General features: G+C 42.3%; 1 protein-coding gene across 1 annotated transcript; it reads left to right on the plus strand.

The window, feature by feature from the left end:
* Positions 1–1,102: 1,102 nt before the first annotated feature.
* Positions 1,103–13,691, plus strand: LOC311322170 (uncharacterized protein). The gene is made up of 3 exons (XM_084454208.1): positions 1,103–2,081; positions 5,202–5,603; positions 10,469–13,691. The coding sequence occupies exons 1-3, from the start codon at positions 1,403–1,405 to the stop codon at positions 12,364–12,366; spliced, it is 2,979 nt and encodes a 992-aa protein (XP_084310334.1). The 5' UTR covers positions 1,103–1,402; the 3' UTR covers positions 12,367–13,691.
* The last annotated feature ends 1,716 nt before the right edge of the window (positions 13,692–15,407 follow it).

The following is a 15,407-nucleotide window of genomic DNA, read 5'->3' on the forward strand; positions in this document are numbered from 1 at the left end:
GAGGGAGTTGCAGTAGTCCAGGCGGGAGATGACCAGGGCCTGGATGAGTACCTGCGCCGTTTCATTAGTGAGGAAAGGGCGAATCCTCCTGATGTTGTAGAGCATATGATTAGGGTTATGAGTTACTTCTGTTTACTTAAGATATTCTACATTTCAACCAGACATTCCAGTGAAACCAGATAGTCAAAATAACGTACCTGATATGAAATGGGCACCGCAAACGCGGGCATTTCTGATGTCCTCAGTCCAGATCGTACGCTTAGGCTGAGGATACGCCTCCGGTTCCTCTGAAAAGACTGGTTTCCTCTTGGAATCAAATACAGTTTTAATCCACTAGAGCACCGATTTGTACACCCGTAGACGCAACAGCCAGACATCTTGATGGCATATAAAATGTATTTGCACTAAAACACTGCTCTGGGTTCAGGTTCCTTGTTCTGAACCCGTCTGCTGCTGTTTCAAGAATGCGCGCGCATACTTCTGCCAACGGCTGTAAAAGGTCTATAGGAGGGAAAGTGATCTCATCGCCCCCTAGTGGTAGCGTTCCTAATGCCGAGATGAATGGGATTTCTCATAGACACGTCTTTTGAAAAATTATATCTTGGTCGACACCGAAAAGTTAGTAGAATGCCTTAAACGGCAAATACTTGGAGACAAACTTTATTGATTCTGGTGATCATAGTTGATTTTCAATCACAATCCGAATTATGAAAATATTTTTCTTAAATTCCATTGACTTTGACTGGAATGGAGCAATTTCGAAAATTTGAAAGAAGGTGAAATACTGTTTGAAATTATCACGGCTAGTAGGTTATTACTTGAGTGGTTTATTGGGCACGGAGGGGGTAGGAATCTGCAGGAAGGCTCTATTTACTTACTTGGGTGACACACGGTTGTGGGGCAGACTGTAGTAAGCACTAGGATGATGACATGATGATGCACACTCTTGTACAGTAGGTGGCGGTATGCACCTTTAAGCTGTTTGCGATCCGCCATAAACCCAAGGAAGAAGAAGAAGAAGACTGAGTGCGAGTGGGGAGGGACTGGATTCGGAAAGGGCCAGTAGCTGTGTTCGGAATCGCTCCCTCGTTCCCTATTCCCTATATAGGGTTCATCATGTAGTGAACTACCTAGGGAACGGAGAAAATGTAGGGAAAATGCACTGTTCCCTGGAAACCAAGGTGAATTGTGGGTAATAAATAGTGGACTAGGCTGTATATGGAACGAAAATTCGGTGGAGAATTCGGACACTACAAACAAAATGGCTGACGCCCTATGTTCTTTCTAGAAGAGTCTATGACCGCAGTGTTGCGCAAGGAGGAGACGAACATTCTCTTTCTTTTTATTTTCTGTTGCGGACACCTTTTTATTTACAGGTACATGTTGTGAGTTGAAGTGCAACATGGCTTTTCCCCAGGTGTCTGGTAAGTTAGCTGTTGAGGGAGAGCTCAACGGGAACAACAGCATGGCGTTGTCTCCAGTCAATTATTTCGACTCTTTCGACGATGAAGAGGTGTTTCATAGGTTTAAATTATCTCGACCCTGCATTAATTTTATAACTGACTACGTTAGTATCCGCATGAAAGAGTCCCAAACCCAGATTAAGCGACACTCCGCTGGTGGAATGGTGATGGCTGCGCTGGACTACTACGCTAACGGTGTTGTTTCGACTACAGTTCAAGACAAAGCTGGACTACATTTTTCAGGAACTCACGAAATCATTAGTATTATCTCAAAGGTAATATCAGGTATGATGAACGATTTTGTCACTTTCCCGGAGACTCGTGACGCCAGGGCAAATGTTACAAATGAGATGAAGAGCTTCTGCGGGATCCCGAACGTGTTGGGGGTCGTGGCTTGCCTGCACGTCAAAGTCAGACCGGCTTCAGAGGACCAGGGGGTTTTCAGGAATACCCTGGAATACCTCTCGGCCATGACCCAAGTGATCTGCGACTGCGAAGGGAACTTTATGAGTGTGGAGGACTGTCGCGTAGGCAGCACACCGGAGCAAAGCATTTGGTCGTCCTCAGCTATTGGAGAGCAATTCATGCTTGGGGCACACGGGTCAAACTGGATTATAGGTAATAATTCAGTTTACTACTTTACATGCATTTTTGGTTACTAAATTAATGTCTACAAATGAGTAGAGCAAAGCCAGCGATGCAAGTGTTGCTCTTCCATCAATAATGGCTAGGTCGTGATCTGATGCCCCACTGATTAGTTTAGATGTAATGTTATTAGACCTAATAATTCCCATAGATGTTTATCCTTGTTTTGACCACAATATATGAGCATGATATTTGAGCGATATAGAGCGTATTAGTTTGACATTCAAATTCAAACACGCTGACCTGATCCACAAAAGTGATTTTCAGGTTAATTCGTAAAAAACTAACAAATAGGGGGAAGAAATTATAATGAATCATAGACTGAAATGTCTGTGATTAATGTCCAATTCTGGATTTTGTTCAGTAAAATCTAGAGTAGATTCCAAAGAGTAGTGTCCAGAGACTCATTAAAGCAGTTTCCGATTGTGAAACTTTTATTCGTTATGTTCATGTTCATTTTATTTATTACATATTAAAAACACTGCTTGTGGAACGAAGCCCGGAGCGCTTGTACGAAGCTCCACCTCGTCACAGACAATCAATAATCAATAGGGACATACACATGTGGACCATGACAAACAAAAGCAAACCACAAATAAAAATGATAGCTGCTGCGCTGCACTGGGTCGGGCCGGGCGGAGGAAAAGGAAGGAGACGACAAATTACATGAGTCTAGGTGTACACATACTGTATACAAACTGGAGCAGGCATGTTTTCCTGTTAACTGCTAGTTAGGAGATGGAACAAGGTTTGAGGTTGTGACATGGTCACAGCTTTTTTCTGTCCTGGCCACACAGTGAAATTATTATAATTATAGTGAATTTGCCCTCAATATGCTGTCAAAACATTTATTGCCAACACAGCTTCCATAATTCTCGATGAGGAGAGGACACCCAACGGATTGCATGACCTGACGGTTTTGGATGACGAAACGGTGACATGGCTCTTGGATAGGGCTGGGTTTAACAAATCGATTAATCGATTCTGAATCAAATGATTCAGAATCGATTAATGAATCCTAAAAATCCATCTTTTATTTAATGAATGAATGAATAAATGAAGGAATGAATAGTTCATTCATTCATTCATTCGATGATTCATTCATTCATTCATTTTTGGAAATCAGTATCGATACCCAGCCGTAGTATTGATGTGTTGCTGAACTTGGCAGTCATGTAATTAAGGTTACAGCAAAAAAATAAACAGGTTTTAGTAACACTAACCGAATCGATATTGAATCGAATCGTGATAATCGATTCTGAACCTTGTGAATCGAAATCGAATAGATTCTTGAAATTCGAATTGATACCCAGCCCTACTCTTGGAGGTGTGCCTGGATATATAGCCTGGCTTACCCCTCACCCAGACTCGGGGTGGTAAAAGGATAGCCCTTTGGCCCCGAGCCTGGGGGGGAGAGGACAGTTATGTCACGCACAATGAAGAACAGAGATAACGATTTACACGGGACTAATATTATCAGATGACCTCTGTTTGGCAAAATACGTTTGTGGTGGAATTACGTAATTTGTGGTGGAATTACAGACATTCTCACGAGAATAAGATCAAAGATGACTCAAGGAGACTCAGATCAAAGATGACTCAAGGAGACTCAGATCAAAGATGACTCAAGGAGACTCAGATCAAAGATGACTCAAGGAGACTCAGATCAAAGATGACTCAAGGAGACTCATTAAAACACAGTTTCGAATTTGTGAAACCTTTATTGTAGGCAAATACAAAATTATCACCTAACAAATTATGTAGTTAGGTGATAAGCCAATAACATGTAGCCAACTGGACAAGGTTGGCAATGAGGCTGATGGAAAAAGGGTTTTGAGGACTATTGTAGTGCTCCCCAGATCTATCCAAACATCTGAAACACATTTTTAGGTGAACAAATTCGCACTCCTGTTGACAGCAACTGATAAAATTCTGTTTGTGTTGTAGGCCATGTCTTTAATGTTCATTCTTTCTGGCATAATTAGGCTACGCTTCTATAGTTTCAACCTGGTGATTTATAGCACTTTTATTATCACTTCATCTTCTTCATGAAAAATCAGCAAACTCTGCAGATAGGTCCAGTCCTACTGTATGCCAAAAGTCCTCAACTGGCATTTTGGGCCAATAGTCCTTATGGTGGTGCTACAGCAACCATATGTTTAAAAAAAAAAGTAAAAAAAATAATTTAAAAAATCATACCAAATTAGCCATATGTATCACTTTACAACCACCACCAAAATGTAGGCCTAAATGAGTAGAAACATCCATATGCCTCGAGCTGGCAGGAATTATGAAGTTCATCACTCTCTCTCAAAAACTGTAAAACCTTTTAAGCCTATCTCCTCCCACATTTTCGTGGTCAATTGACACCACCACAAACCAAATTCTTCCACAAACGATCCTCAAATAAATATCAACAATTGATCCCACAGTGCATCCAAATGTTTTAATGTAAACAGTACTGTATCAAGCTACTGTAAAATCTCGCTCAATAAATCTCCAATGTTCATTAAAAAGTGACCAAATTTCCATGACATGATAAATAAATTTAGTGTGATAAATGGGGCCCGGCAGAGACCCTTATGTATTTGTCTTTAGTCCACTCTTACTCTTCCTCTGCAAAATGCCCAGCCCTGACAGCTATAATAGTCTGCTTGCTTTTGAAAACTTTTCTTTCAAAAATATATTATTCCACCCCTTCAAACTTCCGATGCGTATCATGCATGCATGTTAGTTTCACACATTAATGAACTTGTGACGCACGCACACGTTACGGCGTCATTGTTGAACAATATCGCTTGGATTGTTTAAAGTGCAAGTTTTAGAAAAAAACAGATACAATTCATGTGTTTATTCATGAAAATATATCAATAGGTACCTGGGCTGTGGCCCTGCTGGGCCCCTGCTTACACAGTCCATGGTCAAGTGCCATCGTCTAGCAAGACTGTGTGGCAGTTGCCTAGCAAGACTAGGTTTGGTACAAAAAGGATGAATAAGGAACCTATATTTTTTGTCATGTGAAATGAGTAGGCCTGTTTGGTTTGCAATGTTTGCCATTAACTGCAACTTTTACCTGTCTTTGATATCATGAAGGAGGGAATGGATACAGCTTGAGCAGTCATCTCCTGACAGCTGTGTCCCCCGTCAGCAGTGAGCCAGAGAGGCGCTTCAACGCCGCCCACGCCAAAGGGCTCAGAGCCATGCAGGAAACACTCACCTCCCTCAAGAGGCGCTTCGGGTGCTTGACTGACCTGGGCTACTGTCAGCAAGGTGGCATGGAGAAAAAGGCTGACGTTATCAACGCCTGTTGCATTCTGCACAACATTGCCAAGAAGTTCCCATCTCTGCTTGATGTGGGGGTGCAGCTGGAGCCCCGGCACCCAGGGGTACTGTGTCAGGCTCCGCCGGGGGAGGTTCCCTACCAGGCAGTGAAGGCCAGAGTGGAACTCATCGCTGCTCACTTCTCTGTCCCCTCCACTGATCTAAACCCACAAAGTGAGTACTGAAGACAAGGACAACGCATTGCACAGCTCTATGCTATATCATGTAACATCTGTAGTTACCTCCGCCCCAGCGCAGGGCCAGGGATGTTTTTGGTGGCATGCGTGTGTGTGCGTTTATCAGGATTACGCAGAAACTACTGGACCGATTTTCAGGAAACTTGTTGGAAGGGTGTAGCATGGTCCAACTTAGAATCGATTCAATTTTGGAGCAGGTCCAAAGCACGGGTCGGGTCCATGGGCCGCCCAAACATGGCTGGCCATTCACCTCCATTCATTCTTTGAACCAGGATTACGCAAAAACTACCAAACTGATTTACATGAATCTCGGTATATGGGTGTAGTATGGGGCAACTTACAACCCCTTCAATTTTGGAGTGGATCGGAATCACAGGTCGGGTCTGCAGGCCGCCATAACAGAGCCAGACTGTCCATTCACTTCCATTAATTTAAGACTGTGATTATTCAAAAACTACCAAACCGATTTTTATGAAGCTCATTGAAGGGGTGTATCATGGGCCCCCTTAGAATCCATTACAGATCCGAATCACAGGCCGGATCAACTAATAAAAACAAAACTTGGAACGAAGCCAGCTCCCTGTGTGTGGGCTCTAGAGACACAAGGTTTGGACTGGGGTGTGTGGGGGGAGAGCCTGGTGTTCACCGCACTGCCCCCCACTGGCTGTGATCTTAGGGGGTCGCCACAGAGCCTGCCAAATACAGCCACCCGTTCACCTCCAGGCATTTTTAACTCCGCCCCAGTAAATCACAAGACGCCCAAGCACGGCCCGGACGGCCATTCACCTTCATTCATTTTTTATTACGCCCCAGCAACTGCGCAGGGCGAGAGGTTATGTTTTTGGTGCCGTGCGTGTGAGTGTGTGTTCCTGTTTGTTAGCAGGATTACGCAAAAACTACTGGACCGGCTTTCACAAAACTTGGTGGAGGGGTATAGCATGGTCCAACTTAGAAGCCATTAATTTTTGGAGCGGATCTAAAGCACAGGTCAGGTCCACGGGCTGCTCAAACACGGCCAGCCATTCACCTCCACTAATATTTTTTACTTTGATTAGGCAAAAACTACACAACGGATTTTCATGAAACTCGGTGGAGGGGTGTAGCATGGGCCAATTTAGAACCCATTCAGTTTTAGCATGCATAGAGTCACGCCATGCATTCAGGAGTGCAGGTCTGTGCTTTCTGAGCACCATTTCTAGTTTAGCACTGCAGTTTCACACCTCAAATGCAGTCATTTTTAAGTTGAATCTTAGCATCTACAGTAACAAGTATGGATGCCAAGATGAGACACATTGACAGGTGTAATTAATAAAGTTCAGGTGAGGACCTATGCTAGAACTAATTGAAGTCGCACTGAAACGGACGTTTGAGATCATCTAACTTTCGTAGTTTGACGTATTTCCGACGCAAACAAGCTATGAGGGTGGGACATGTTTAGAGGAATTTGATTGGAACATTGACAAGTGGACGGGTTTTAAGAACTTTAGACAGATTCTATAGAAGGATAGCATTGATTGATGGGTGGATGTTGTGAGATTATTGGCCTAAAATATAAGATACCTGTTGTCGTCATTGCACGTGACCTACCGTTTTCCAGGAAGTAAGAAATTATATACTTTGATATAAGATTACAACAAAAGTAGAATTTTGTAATTTGTTTGGCATACATCGTTGAATAGGTGAACACTATGACCAATTATGTGAACCAAAATGGGACAGAATGCTTTTTTCATTTCAGTGCGACTTTAAGAGAACTTTATCCATTAACCTGTGTCAGTGTCTCCTCTTGGCATCCATACTCTCTGCTGTGCATGCTAAGCTTCAACTTCACTTGCTCCATATATATCAGTTTATTCATCATCCAACCAGTTTCCAATCACGTTACTGTTTACCTTAAGAAACAAACACACACACACACAAGGCTGTAATATTATGACTTGAATACACACTCACTTTGTTCAGGTGGTCTGGAAATGCTGGGAAAACTGAAGGGATGACACCTTCCCTGAGTCACACAGTCTGCCCAGTTCTGTCAAAGTCCTCAGGCTTGAAATGACAGCTGCACAGAACTGTGCTATCACTCAGGCTGAACTCCTTCCTTCTGACCGCTGTGGTCCAAGTTTTCCTGAGCCCTGTATCTTTGGGGAACCTATGACAAATACATGGCCATCTGAGCTACTTCTGGCATGTAAAATTAAAATGATCTGAGTTAGCCCAATGTGCAGTCACTCCAACTAACTTTCACTGACGTAAGGTTAGCCTCCCTTTAGCTAGCTAGCCATCACCACTATAATTTTCAGGAAACCATGAAGCAATTCACTTTCAGACACGTGTACAAGAGTTAACATATATATATATATATATTTAAAAATGCCAGTTACCTGTGAAATGTTATCCCCTTTTTACAATTCTCAAGTGTTCTTTTGCTTGAACAGCCAAATGAAGCACAGAACTCGGGCATTTTCCCGGACTTTTACTGACTGAAACTGCTGAGGAGAGTGGTTGTCACGTGACAGCGGTACCGGACCAATATGGCGGCCATATTTTGCGCTGCTCAATCCATTACGAGTCATCTTGTATTCATATCTATGGTAGCTCCTAGCTGAATATGGATTAGTCGTACTGGTGTTTCACAAAGTGCCTTTTTATTGAATGCTCGTGGTCCGTGAATTGAACATCCAACATCCGTTTTCTTTGTTCCACAACGTAAGAGCTACAGTGCAAAATGAACATACAAAAAACACAAAATTAGCTCTTGCGCAAACCCATAGACAAACTATACATTACATTCTGTGAAAGCTAATATAGCTGACGACATTAGCTGTACAAATGTACGATGTAGCTAGCAACCGAATATGAAGCCAGCATGGCTATGGCTAGTTAGCCACATTCACACATTAATTACACAAAAGATATAACAAAATTGTACCTTGTTCCCCGTTTCCAGCTAAGGTGCTAAAATAAATAATGTATGAAGAGGTTGTAAGAGGCCGTCCTCGATGACTCTCCTGAAAGCTTTCCTTAATTTATAAATCTTAATTTTACGAGTCACATTACTTTGTCATCTATCGTGGCTGTAGCTCACGCCAATTAACTGTGGGTGAATTCTGCGTGACCTCTTGCTACGCGCACAGGATTGACGTCAAAATAAAAGTCTCCTAATCACAACGTAAACAGACCAGGTAGAAACGTCAAAATAAAAGGGGTGATTGCAGGTCCATTACAGTGCCCGGGACGGCAAGTAAGCTATTGTTTGCCATTGTTGGCAATAGTTATTTTGCGCATTTGACTTAACAGTCTTGACCCGACGTCAGTTACTGAGATAAATACTGATAGATATGTTAATAATAATTAAATTACATCTAGATGGAGAAAAAATGTTTGAGAACAAGGTAATGATAACAATAAAACATTTTTGTATAGCACCTTTCATACAGATAAATTCAGCTCAAAGTGCTTTACAAGTATGTGGAATTTAATAATGCAATGATCAGTCTTGTCTTCATTCGTAGACTATAGGAGCTTTACAACAGAGCATTTAAATTAAAGTATTTGAAATTTAATTTTAGGATTTTTTATTATTATTATTAGGATCCCCATTAGCTGATGTTGGTGACATCAGCTACTCTTCCTGGGGTCCACGATAATGCAATGATCAGTCTTGTCTTCATTCGTAGACTATAGGAGAAATACACTGTGAGCCCAGCCTGCTAAATCTGCTCAAAGACACCACCTGGCAGTGGTGCATCACTAAAACGAAATAACACCCATCTGAAATCCCACAAGATTTCCAACAGGATTTCCCTGCCAAATACCGCAATGGTGAAATGCTGCAGCATGGGAAATGTCTAACTTCCCACATCTGAGTTTTATGATTACATCTCAGTTTAATGTGGTTTGCTTCACCCAAGATCAGTCCTCAGCACCTCAGATAGATATACTGTGTAGATTGTCCATCATCTCTACAACATTGTGAATTTTCATGAAAGGGACTGAGATGTAATAAAATGTATTCTTACCTGCAGGTACTTTGTTGAAGTGGTTCTTGGAGTTGTAACTTAGAGATGTATCTGTCCTGATCATACTCAGGCTCTGGACAGAGAGGCAGCAGTGTGGCATGTGGTTTAGAAGTTAGGTTGACAAAAAACAGATCAATGCCTGTATATATTCCCTGCTGGCACACAGCAAAACTGGTACTGTGTACTGGTAATGTAAAAAGCCATTACCAAACTCCTTTATGAAACCTGCATTATTATTATTATTATTATTGAGTGTTATCTTATTGTGCTTGTTCAAATTACTGTTTAGCTAGCTAGCTCCTCCAAGTTAAGGGGATGTGCTGATGGCAAGATAGCACTGTTAGGTTACCTCAGCAAATTCTAATATGGCTGTTTAAAGGAGAAGGCTCTTTTTCGACAACCTGTACCTTATTTACGGCATATTATAAGACGTTTGACTCACTGAGATAACTTTGGTGTAATTCGGAGGCCTGTAGAACGATTTTAAAATCCAGCGCGAGCCAAGTATATCCATGTAATGGCGGCGGACGGGGCACCGAGAATGCAGCTTCTAAAAAATGTATTTTCTGTGCGAAACTTCCTTGGCCCCGTTAATCCTTGCTGTGGAAATCTCCATATTAATAACATCCATGAAAGTCATAAACCAATGCTTTTTGTTCAGCAGATGTGGTGGTTTCCAGCGCACCGCAATCATTTTCTTGGCTGCTGTGAGGCCTACTAGAGCCGCACGCTTTAGATAAAGTGGGATGTTCAGTGATGAGAAGTCATTAAGAATCAGCGCAAATGGGCTTTATCCTAATATTTTTCTTCCTTTTCCCCCCAGATGTCCATCAGCTCTCCCTCCCAGAGACCCCACAGATTAAAGAGGAACAGGAGCTGTGGACCAGTGAGTGGGGAGCAGATGTCCATCAGCTCTCCCTACCAGAGGCCCCACAGATGAAAGAGGAACAGGAGCTGTGGACCAGTCAGGGGGGAGAGCTGCTTCAAGGGCTGCAGTCTGATACTACAGACTCCATATGCACTTCTCCCAGAGTGAAAACCGACTGTGATCCGGAGGACTTGTCTCAACTGCTACCTCTGGACCACACCCCAATTGTAGAGAACAGAGAAAGAGACTATGTACCCGCCAACACAACTGAGAACCAAATCAAAGCAGACCCTGAAAAGGACTATGGATCTCCAGAATCAGCCAGTGACTCTAAGCCCCATTTGGTTACTCCAGACTGTCCTACAGCTCATAGCTTAGAAGAGGAGAGAGAAGGGCTTCTGCCTGATGTAAAGCCTATGAAACCAAGGAGAACACAGGCTAAGTGTTCTAAACCTACTCTCAGTTCCTGCTCCAGTCCCGACACCTGCCTTATGACCAAAACTAGCCCCAGTCCCTGTACCAGGCCTATTCCCAGTTCCCACTCTTGTTCTGAGAGTGACAATGTTTCTACTGAGGAGGCTGAGAGCAAGACAGTAGATAAATGCTACACATCAGAGAAACCATATCAGTGTGACGTATGTCACAAAATGTTTAGCGAAAAGATTACTTTAGTTAAACATAGAAGAATACACAAAGGAAAGAAACCATATCAGTGTGAGGAATGTGACAGAAACTTTAATCAAATGGCTACTTTAGTTATCCATAATAGAATCCACACAGGAGAGAGACCATATCAGTGTGAGGAATGTGGCCAAGATTTTAATCAAAAGAGTTCTTTAGTTAAACATAGAACAACCCACACAGAACAGAAATCATTTCAGTGCCAGGAATGTGGCGACAATTTTAATGGCCAGAGTTATTTAAATATCCATAGAAAAATCCACGCAGCAGAGAAACCATATCGTTGTGAGGAATGTGACGCAGCTTTTCGTCAAATGACTGATTTAGTTGTCCACAGAAGAATCCACACAGGTGAGAGACCACAGTGTGATGAATCTGGTGAAGCCTTTAGTGCAAATAGTACTTTTGTTGAACATAGAACAATCCATACAGGAGAGAAACCATATCAGTGCCAGGAATGCGACAAAGCTTTTAAGTTGAAGACTTCCTTCATGAACCATAGAAAAATCCATACAGGAGAGAAACCCTATCAGTGCCAGGAATGCGACCTAGCTTTTAGGTGTAAGTCTTTTTTAGCGAGCCATAGCAGAATCCACAATGGAGAGAAACCATATCAGTGTGAGCAATGTGACATAGCCTTTAGTGCAAAAAAGGCCTTAAAAAAACATAGAAGAATCCACACAGGTGAGAGACATAGAAGAATCCATTCAGGAGAGAAACCATATCAGTGCCAGGAATGCGACAAAGCTTTTAAGTACAAGACTTCCTTCATGAACCATAGAAAAATCCATACAGGAGAGAAACCCTATCAGTGCCAGGAATGCGACCTAGCTTTTAGGTGTAAGTCTGTTTTAGCGAACCATAGCAAAATCCACAAGAAACCATATCAGTGTGAGCAATGTGACATAGCCTTTAGTGCAAAAAATGCCTTAAAAAAACATAGAAGAATCCACAAAGGAGAGAAATATCAGTGTCAGGATTGTGACGACACTTTTATACGTGAGGGTTGTTTAAGGAGACACAGCAAAATCCACAATGGAGAGAAACCATATCAGTGTGAGCAATGTGACATGGCCTTTAGTGCAAATAGTTTATTAGTAAAACATGGAAGAATCCACAAAAGAGAGAAATATCAGTGCCAGAAATTTGACTTTTTAGATTTTAGTGAGTAGAAGGATCCACAACAGAGAGAACCCATATCAGTACTCATTAGCCGTTTGAGGAGCTGAAAATGAATTTGGGTCCAGACATTCGAATCCACACGCTCAACCGAAGTTGACTGATTCTTGGTCTGGTCTTGCTGCAAGACACAGCCAATTGAGACCAAGGCTGGGACTAAGTTGTGAAGGTGTTGTAGAGCGTTGTCAAGCTGTGTGTTGTGACAGTGCGACTCCTGTATTATTTGAGAGGATGATTGCTAGTAGTTGGTAGTATTAGTAACAAAGTAGCACTGAAACAAATAAACCATTCTGACCTGTCAATCACATGGAGAATAATTACCAATAAGGTTGCTTGATTTCTTAAGACCACACCTCTTGTCCCGTGTTGTGTGCTTAGATTAGACATTAGTTTGAAAAAAATGGACATTAAAATTAAAACATACAGAAACTGGCCTTCAGACTGCTGTGCCTTAATGTAGACAACAAGCTGTATGATACCTCCCTCTACACATCAGTTTACAGCAGCGCCGAACCAAAACGCTACGAAGCTAGTAATGTTAGGTGATTGATGTACAATAGCCAATTAGCCTGTAGCTAGTAGTGAACATCATTCTCACAGGCTTATTTTCTAAGATGGAACTTACTCACCCTGCTTTACATGTGCAGTTAGACTCCTCAATTTTTTCTTTATTTTCAATCTGGAGTTTGTGAGGCGTATCTTCCTTCCACATAGATTGCCAACACCCAGCATCAACTCATCAAATCCAAGGCCCAGTCCCAATATTCCCTTAGCCCTAGCCCCTAGTTTTGGAGTGCCCATTAGGCTAACAATGAATCATGTTCTTTTTCTGAAATGTGTGTCATTATTCTACTAACTTGATTTTAGGGGAGTGTTGTAATACAAAAAATGCTACCCACTCCACCCAACGTTGCAACTTCTCTAAAAACATAACATTTTTAAAACACTTTATTATCAGCTCCAAAGGCCTCCTTCAACAACATCTAATGGGTTGTCATTTTTTATAGGTTTTACTATGTCTGGGTTTTACAGGGTTAATAAAGTTAACACTTTGGAAAGCTATATGGCCTCTTCAAATATATTTTCAGGAGCAATACTTCATTATTTTGAGAGTTGTTTTGCATGATCCCCTAGGCACATAGTCTAGTTAAGAGCTGAATGCTTGCTGAATGCCCATTATGTTACTCCTGTAGCTTATTAATTATATCCTGTGTTTTGCTCCTTTACTTCATTTTATTTACCTGAAGGCATGTTTTATAACATATATATTAATTGTTTGGATTCTTTCATTTTGACTATTTGACAAATAAATGTATTAGCCTGAATTTGATGTACCTGATTTTTCTCTTTTACTATTTTATATCCAATTAATATATTGAAGTATTGATACAAGTTGACTTAATCATACATACTTCGTATGGCCACTATCTTGGTCAACTTAGCTGGGTGACAAATGAAAGGAAGAACCAACATAGTGTCTTAGTAAGGTGTTGGAACATGTCAAGCTGCCAGTACAGCATCAATGTTGTTTTGATGATGGTGGTGGTTGTGCCCTGTGGATGGGGGCATTGTTATCCTGAAAGAGACCACTCCGATCAGGATAGAAATATTTCATCATAGAATAAGTGTGATCACTCAGAATAACTGTGTTAATTTGCAGTGACCCTTCCCTCTAGGGAACAGGTGGACCCAAACTATGCCAGGAAAAAGCCCCCTACAGCATAAGGCCACCAGACCCCCTCACTAGGAGTCAAGCATTTAGACCACTCACCGACTTCTCAAAAATATGGTAAATTGGAAAAACGACTTTTTTTTCTCGAGACTAGTGTCTATGGTGTTATAAAGATGTATGTAAGAAATGATACATCGCAAGTTGTATTTGGCGCACCCTTTTTTAACCAATGCACTTGCATTGTGAACTTTTATGCCAAAGCTCGATGCACATTTGAGCGCGTTGTACTGTTCCACCTCAAATGCATCACAGACCCAATCCTGGACCCTCTGCAGTTCACCTACAGAGCCATCAGGTCTGTGGACAAGGCAGTAAACATGCCCCTCCATTTCATCCTCCAGCACCTGGACTCTGCAGGAACCTATAACAGGATCCTGTTTGTGGACTTCAACTCTGCCTTCAACACCATCCTGCTGCCCACTCTGGAGGGTATGCTCTCCCAAGTACATGTGCCTGACTCCACCTGCAAATATCTGACTGGAAACAGCACATGAAGCTGGGTAAACAGTCTCTAACTCCCGGACCATCAGCACCGGTTCCTCCCAAGGCTGTGGTCTTTCCCCTTTACTCTTGTCCCTGTACATGAACTGTTGCACCTCCAGTCACCAGTCTGTCAAGCTCCTGAAGTTTGCTCTTGACACCACCCTCATTGGGCTCAACTCTGAGTGGGATGAGTCTGCTTACAGGTTGGAGATTGACCATCTGTGGTCTCATGTGGCCAAAACAACCTGGAGCTCAACGCTCTAAAGAGAGTGGAGATAGTTGTGGACTTCAGAAAGAACCCAGACCCCTGTCACCATGGGTAACTACCCAGTGGACTCAGTGGAGTCCTGCTTCCTGGGCACCACCTTTTCCCGGGACCTCAAGTGGGAGGTGAACATCAGCTCTCTCACCAACAAGGGACAACAGAGGATGTACGTTACGAGGCAGGTGAAGAAGTTCGACCTGCCAAAGCCTATGATGGTATTCTTCTACACATCCATCATCGAGTCCATCCTCAGCTTTGCAACCTGCCATCCCTCCAAGATCTGCATGCCTCCCGGAAGTGGGCAAGAAAGATCGTGGCCAACCCCTCCACCCCAGACACAAACTCTTTGAACCACTCCCCTACGGCAGGAGGCTGCGGTCCACCAGGACAAAAACGTTTCTTCCTGACGGCAACCAACCTCATCAACAAGGCCTGTATCCCCCACTGACTGCAGCATTATTTGAACCTTATTTTTGACTGTATTGTATAGGATGATTAGGATCATATTGTATTTTCCTCCTTGCTATTGCTTTTTGCACTATTATATTTTGTTC

Source organism: Borostomias antarcticus, assembly GCF_949987555.1.
Source record: "Borostomias antarcticus genome assembly, chromosome: 19".
Lineage (NCBI taxonomy): Eukaryota > Metazoa > Chordata > Actinopteri > Stomiiformes > Stomiidae > Borostomias > Borostomias antarcticus.